Raw genomic sequence first — 7,631 nt, 5'->3', positions numbered from 1 at the left:
AATTCGCGTTTATTAACGAGATATTAAGTTTATTTGCCGATCTTCAAAAATTAATATCTTGTTAACGATTGCGCATTTTGCAAAATGATAGAGGACTTTTCTGTTTAGTTTGTTCTATTTACCCATGAACGGTGATACACCTATTATGAGACATCCTGTATATATATATTACGTTTCGTATACATTCCGTCGTTCACGTTACGTTCTCACTTCTTTCTCGATCTGACCTCGGTTTGCCGATGCGGCGGGAAGATGTCGAGACATCAATAGCTTTCGTATATATATGTATATTTGCGTCGAGAATGCGCGGGAGACGTTAAGGTCCAGTTTCACAATTCACGGTTAACTCGATTTAACCCGAAATTTAACTCGCTCCATTTTTTTCTAATCCATAAAAATTAGAAAGAAACAAACAGTGAGTGGACCTTTAAACCACCAAAAAAAAATCACACTAACCACAATATCGGTCTCTGACAGTTTGCTTGGATAATCTGTGTCTGACAGACCGCTTTATGCTCTCGCTAATTTCATAAGTTAATTGTAATAAAAATGTATGTTTTCTGAATACTCGTTGATGGGGAAAAGGAAAACTATGTTTCAATGTAAAGGGTTAACAAAAAAATCTCATATACAATAGAAGTAAGATATATTTAAATGATGATAAATAAGAAAATTGTTGACAAAATTGTTAACATCTCAAAATAGCGGTCTATGAGACCGATATACGTCCATTTCTACCAATGTAGATTAACTTTAATCACGGTTTTATTTACTTTTTATCTTTTTCTAATTCTTAAAAGTAGAAAAAGATACAAAGTAAGTTAAAACTAGATTAAAGTTAATCTACACGTTGGTAGAAATACACAATAGTGGTTTAAAGGTTAAACCGTGGTTAAAGTTAATTTTACATTTGTGGAACCGAGCCTAACATAAGCCTGCACCTTTACGACGCGATTGCGCTTTTCGCGGTCTCGTTTGCCGCCTCGACCTTCCGAGGGTCTCGAGCCACAGCTCGCAGAAGACGCAGAGGTCCATCGGCCCGCGCGCGCAATCGGCTTCAATCTGCTGCCTTCTTCCTCTCCCCTCTCATCGACCGACCTCGGCGGTGCAATGCAAAACGTGACGCCGCGCACACGTGTCGTACGAATGTGTCGCGATCGCGTGTGCGATGTTTTGCGTTGCGCGGTGGGTGCAAACAGCGCGAACGCGGAGATCGTCCCGCGTCGGCGACGGCGACGGCGACGGCGACGGTGGCAGCGGCGCCGATAGCGACGGTGACAAAGCGTTTCCCGAAGAAGAAGACATAAATAAACTTTGAGCGAGCGCGCGTAACAATTCGCCTGACTATTGTTCCGCTAAAACAGACAAACAGCCCGAGCAGTGAATCACGAAATTGTGTAACGTCAGCTCCATCGTTTTCCATCGCGCTCGTCATAAGCGCCAACAATTTTCCCTCGCAAATGCGTGCAATGCGGATATTAATTGGCTGTCGGGAATAAATAAGCAGCTACATATTTCGTCAGACGTTAGATATGTTTCCGCGCGTGAACATGTGTTACGTCTGTTCCCGTCAATATGCACACATTATGTAGCGAAAGAGACATTACAAAGTATCTTGTTTTTTCTTTTCAAAGGAAAAAATTATTATATATATATATCATTATTTTCGTTTAAATACACCGCAAACTTGTTCAAATAATTTAAATAATTTATTAATCACTCTTAACACATTCTTTATTATAAATTTTGTGTCTGTCGGTTTAATATTTAGATTATTCGATAAGTATAATGTCGCATTTTTTAAAAGATCTTGAAATATAAAACTTATATTTATTAATTTAATTTAATGTAATACAAAATGTAATTATCACTTTGTTCCTTTCTAATTCTATTCGATGGAAGCTTTTTGATTTTGAGCTTTGAAATAAAACAAATACGACATTATACTTAGGTACCAAATGACCTAATATATTACATAATTTTTCCAACTGACTTTCCCTTTTTTACACAAACTTTTTACGTACACTTTTTTTTCTATCATCAGTTTAATATATTACACAATTTTTCTACTTAACTTTCCCTTACGAAATGATCTATGTTCGATATTCAATTTTAAGAAAAAAAAATGACAATTTAAAAGTATGATAATGCATTATTCTGACAGTGGCGATCATTTTTCGAGCCAAAAATTATCCTAATTAGCGCAAATACGCAATGACGAGTTATACCTCGACTACCTACTTCTGTCCGATAATCGACAGGTAAAATGTGTGTGGGGGAGGAGGGGGGGAGAGGGTTCCGCGGCTCCGCGCCGCGGGCGACGGGCGAATAAAAACGCGAAAAGGCAATCGTGTTAGTCACAATAGCGCTCCGCGTATCGATCTCTCGGGAGCCCGCCGTAACGCGATGTGGTAACGGCATTAATATTCATTCGAGCGGTCGACTTTGTACGCAGTCAGATAATATCCGATATCCCCCGATTCTTTCCTCTTCGTGTGTTTAGTCAGGTGGGAGCCAATCTAGCGCGTATCACGCACGACGCGACGCGACGCGACGCCCGGGCGTAGCTGCTGCTCCGCGGATCCTGCTGCATTATTCATGGCCACGCCGCTGCTACGCGTGTATCAAATCTGTCTTGCGCATTAGCATAATGCGAGACGGGATACCTACAAGACCCCGCGGCGACGAATCCGACGGGAATAAGAACGAAATCTCCGTTTTAATTGCACGCCCTCTTTGCGTCGTAAAAAACAGGGGGAGGGGGGGAGAGGAGAAACGGAGGATTGCGTCGTCCTTCGACGTCGTGACACGGCTAGACTGTTTCCAACTCTCTCAACTCTATCAACGAAAATATAGATTTTCAACGTCGTCGAAAATATTTCTTCCTTTTACTTCGTAAGGCCATTCAATTCCGCGCGCACGGAGAGAATTTCCTTTTAAAATTTACCCTGAGAATCATGTTAATCGTGGTACAACATAGTATTTCGATAAATTTTACACTGTTAAATCTATTGTGTCAAATTGAACCTTATTTAAGTCGCCATTGCTCCCACTTAACAAATATAATAGTTAATTTTAACTAAAACAATAGAGTTACTTTTAAATAAAACAATAGAATTTAACCCAAATTTGAGTGGAATTTGAACTGTTTTAAATTATTTAACTCCATTGATTAGTAAAAAATAACTATTTATTAAGTAGAAGCAGTGGCGACTTAAATAAGGTTCAGTTTAACACTACAGATTTAACAGTGCACTGTGCAGTACTACAACAAATTTTTTGTAGTATACATATATTTAAAAAAATAATGAAAATTACATAAAATTCGTCAAAATACTACATTATCCTACGATTTTCAGGGTAAATTTTAAAATAAAATTCTCTCCGTGTGGATTTGACGATAAGCGTGATGAGCACAATAAGGCCGGATTATATCGTTAGTAAGGATTTAATTATCTATCCCTCGCGAAAGCTTATCATTACTATGGACTATCTGTAATGTCGTAATGATATGCAAACAAATTCCCGCTTCTCCGCTTTCGTTCGCTAAACAATAATATAGATTATTTTCTCCCGAGATTACGATGCCGAGAAGAAGAGCGCCTAATGTTTCGATTAAAATCTCCTTGCTCCCGAAATATCCGACATTAAGTATTTAAATTGCACTGCTTGCAAAATAAAAGAACATCTTGCAAACGTAACTCTTTGTTGAACATGAACTCGAAGAGATATCGGTTTCAGTAAACATTTCTACGATAACTCAATAGGTCAGCATTCAAGAGGGATTAAATAGAAGATTACCTTTTTCTTCGGGTGGTAGGTCATCCTGGGACTCGTGATCGTGGCAAGGGTCAGGGCTGGGCGCATCCGCGGCAGATCCGCCTCCCGGGCGACCTTCTCCTTTCGCCGGCACCCATAACTGCTGACCGGAATAAATGAAAGTACTTCCGAGCCTGTTCAATTTGCTCAGTTCGGACGGCGTCGTATCGAATCGCGCCGCCACCGACGTAAGCGTGTCTCTATCGCCCACCTGTAATTACAGAGGCAAACGTGTCATTAATATATAGGCGTCTCAATTTACGGGGAAACGTAATCATCCCGAGAGAGAATCACTTCCTTCGCTCCTCACGCGTCTCGTATACAAATAACGGAAGAGCGTCTCCGTTCGTTCTGATCGAATATAATGGAAACGAACCGATTTGAGCGAAATTAAAGTCAATTTTTCGCCGTGAGCGAAAAATTTCAAACGAAACATAAAATATTCCGAAGCGTCGGGAATAATGCGTTTTAATAATCGATCTAAATTTCTTCTTTTTCGCTTTTTTAAAAATCCTATATGTACGGGACGCGTCTTGTACTTAAGTGCACACGAATTGAATCGAATCGATTCGATTCGATTCGACGGGACGCGACGCGACGCGACGCTGCGGGAGAATCGCATCTTCGCATCTTCGGCAAAGCCTCCGTTACTCCTTGCGCGCATCCGAGCTTTCTCCGCATACGGCGCGTTTTCTCGCTCACGAGCGCCCGCGGCGCGAGACCCATTTACATAAGCCGGCAGAAACGGCGCGCTCGAGAGTATCGGACGATAGAAAATTGAATTCCGTAGAAAAAGAGCCGCGGCAAGACGCGGCCGCGCCGCGCGCGGCGTGTCTCTTATGCAAATTCGTATGCAACGACTTGCGCCTGTGCTTGTAACGACGATGCCGCTTCGGTGTTGCACAGTCGGGGCTATTTGTCGCGGTCGCGATCCTCTTCTTGAACAAAAGTCTCCCCGCGGGAAAGGGTCGACATAATTCAATTAAAAAGCTCGTCCCCGCTCCTCGCGCGAGCGGGGACGCTAATCTCACCGTCGGTGGGGTCCGCGCCATTTTCCACGAACATCGGCGGAAAATAGGGTTTCCGACGCTTAAAACGCGATTTATGTCCCGTCGGGAAATTCGTTAATTATTCCGCGACACTTCAACCCTCTCTTCAATTGCGCGTTGTCTACCGCTTCCCTAGCGCACTCGTAACTCCATTAGGCGCTATGACACAGAAATCTTGCTTTGCTATTAGGTATCATTTTTTTCCCTAAGTTCCCTGGGGCTTTAAAGCCCTTCGAGCAATTAAGCCATTTACTTTCAAAGCATTTCACAAGTCTACATCTTTTTGATACGTATTTTACGTACACTGCAATTTTCTTTCTCACTTTTTGGGGCAAATTTAGAATTTAGTTGCGCGATTTTTATTACTTCTGAGAAATGTGTTTTGAAATGTTTGAAGTAATTTCTTAATTTTACTATTTATATGTTAAGTCAGATTAATTATATTAATAATTATATATTTTTATATATAAAAAATCTTTAATATAATTTCAAAGTAAATTTATTACTTATATTGACGTAAGTTTATTTGAAATTATTTGAAACAAAAATTTCTCTTTTGTTTTGGTAATTTTTGTCTTCAATTATTTATGGCTTAAAAACTATTGATTAAAAATTTATGTCGAAATTATCCGCATTATTTCGAAATCTTTTTAATATTTCTCTTTTATTTGCGTGTCAAGAATGCAGCCCCATTTAATGAATTATTTCCGAACAATGTAACCTATAGTAGACGTCGCTTGAATGTCAGTTTTCGACATCCTTCACTCCGGATAAATATAGGACGATCGAGATTAGGCGAGTGATTAGAAAGCAGTTCAAGTCTCCTCCTTTCCCCTCCTCTTATTCGCATCCCATTAGTGGTGCGGTCGAACGAGAAAAAGAACGACTATTCCTCCGACAGAGATTAGACGCGTGGGCGACAGCGAGAGGAGGAAAAGAGAGATCGATTAAAGCGGAACAAAAAGCGAGAATCGCGGTGATGAAGCTGGCAAAGAGACCAAAGAGTAAAGAAAAAGGAATGATGGCGGTGACAGGGAAGGGATATTTTCTGAAACCGAGAAAAGCAAGAAGACGAGCGCGATGGCCATTGTTTAAGTTTCCGCGTCTTTTAGCTGCGGCTTTATAATCGTCATCTTCGTTTTCGTTGAACGAAATGCTGTCAAACCATAAAAGATCTCTTGCGAAAGAGAGAGAGATAGGCTCTTCATTTTTATATTTTTCTTTTTCGAACTCGCCGATTTTCTGCATAACGCTAGCAGATTAGTATGCAGCTCTTATAACTTTCGACAGTATATCGTCTTAGATTTGTATCCTCACATTTGTGCAATACGATGAAAAGATAATTTTTTCAACGAATGCAATTATAGTCTTAAACATTGGATGTGTTATTATCAAAATTAAGACTTGGCAATTGTAAAACTTTTCGTTTACTTTTGTCAATAACTCACAAAAATTGACTGTGACTTTTTTGTTTTCATTAAAATCGATTTGCCTTTTAATATTTTCTATAATAGAAATTCCGATGTGTTCAAAACTTGTTGAAGAAGAGCCAAAATTCAATTATCGAAATTTTGAAAATTGTTCTGATGAAATACTAACTTCATAGAAATCGTTCTGATGGTTCTTATAGAGTTGTAATATAATTTTGAGGAATTTCAGTTAAAAATTATTACGTATAGTTTTCAAGCCAGAAAATTTGTTCAAATACTTTGATAAGTTAAATGGGAGCGCAAAACGCTTTAATCCGGAGCTACTAAAATAAAAATATGTAGCACAATTATTAAGATAGAGTTTATTAAACCCCATCTAATTTAACAACTTAAATTATAACATAAGTAACATGAATAACAACATGAAATTTTCAAAATATTTTAAATAAAGTTTATATGTATAATCCAAATATTATCCAAATATTAAATTATAAGTTTCAAAATTATTTTAAAATTGTTTCTATTACAAATGTAGACACATAGGAATTGTATTGTTGAATATGAAAGTAATACTATGTTTATAGTACTTTATCATACTTCTCTTCGGTAATGCCGGGTCAAACAGTTTCTTTCCAAATCATTTTTTGCATTAATATTCTCGATATTAATGCAACTCGAAATTATGATAACGTTAATACAAAAGCAAATACATCTTAGATATCTCCGTCTGAAAACCGATAAAACGATAAATGTGAACTTGGAAACTGTTGTTGTTTAATTGTGCGCGATGTAGCGAACATCATTGAGGTCGCCAGCACGAGGAAGATAAGAGAAATTGTCAGATTACAGACGTTAATCGATCAACAGGGCGCAAGGAAGCCGAAACGAGCGACATAAGCTGGGGTCTAATAGAGCAGGAATTGCAGCCACCGTGATTATCGGGACACAGGGATTAACGCTACGACATAGTGATTTCACTGCAACTAAACGGGATAACGCCAGCAGCTACCGGAGGACGACGACTCATCAGCGGATTAACATTATGTGGATTGCGAAAATGCATCATTGATGTTACGCATATAACCGTGGAGATTATTTATTCCCATCTTGGATCGATTCAAAGTTAGCAAGCCATTTAGAAATTAATATTAAATTTTCTCCATTACTAAAAAAAGCAATCTTGCAATTATAGCGAGAATTATTTAGGTACGAAAAATTAGCTAAAACGGATAAGTGATTAGTATAAGCACTGCGATACCACATATGTTTTGTATTTAATCAATATAGATATATTATTTAATCAATAATAGAGATAGAAATTATATCTGAACTA

The 7,631-nt window shown here is 38.6% G+C and overlaps 1 protein-coding gene across 6 annotated transcripts in view; it reads right to left on the bottom strand.

Moving 5' to 3' along the window:
* LOC105458893 (nuclear receptor coactivator 7) overlaps positions 1–7,631 on the bottom strand; it is an 81,004-nt gene that overhangs the window by 34,982 nt on the left and 38,391 nt on the right. For all 6 annotated transcript variants that reach the window (XM_011704493.1, XM_011704496.1, XM_011704494.1 and 3 more), the window contains one exon: positions 3,802–4,030. In XM_011704493.1, the coding sequence (XP_011702795.1) occupies positions 3,802–4,030 (229 nt within the window). The remainder of the gene's footprint in view (positions 1–3,801; positions 4,031–7,631) is intronic.

The sequence above is a fragment of the Wasmannia auropunctata genome, unplaced genomic scaffold (assembly GCF_000956235.1).
Source record: "Wasmannia auropunctata unplaced genomic scaffold, wasmannia.A_1.0 LD334253.1, whole genome shotgun sequence".
In the NCBI taxonomy this organism is placed as follows: Eukaryota; Metazoa; Arthropoda; class Insecta; order Hymenoptera; family Formicidae; genus Wasmannia; species Wasmannia auropunctata.
The sequence above is the reverse complement of the archived record's forward strand: the minus strand, read 5'-3'. Positions and strand labels throughout refer to the sequence as shown.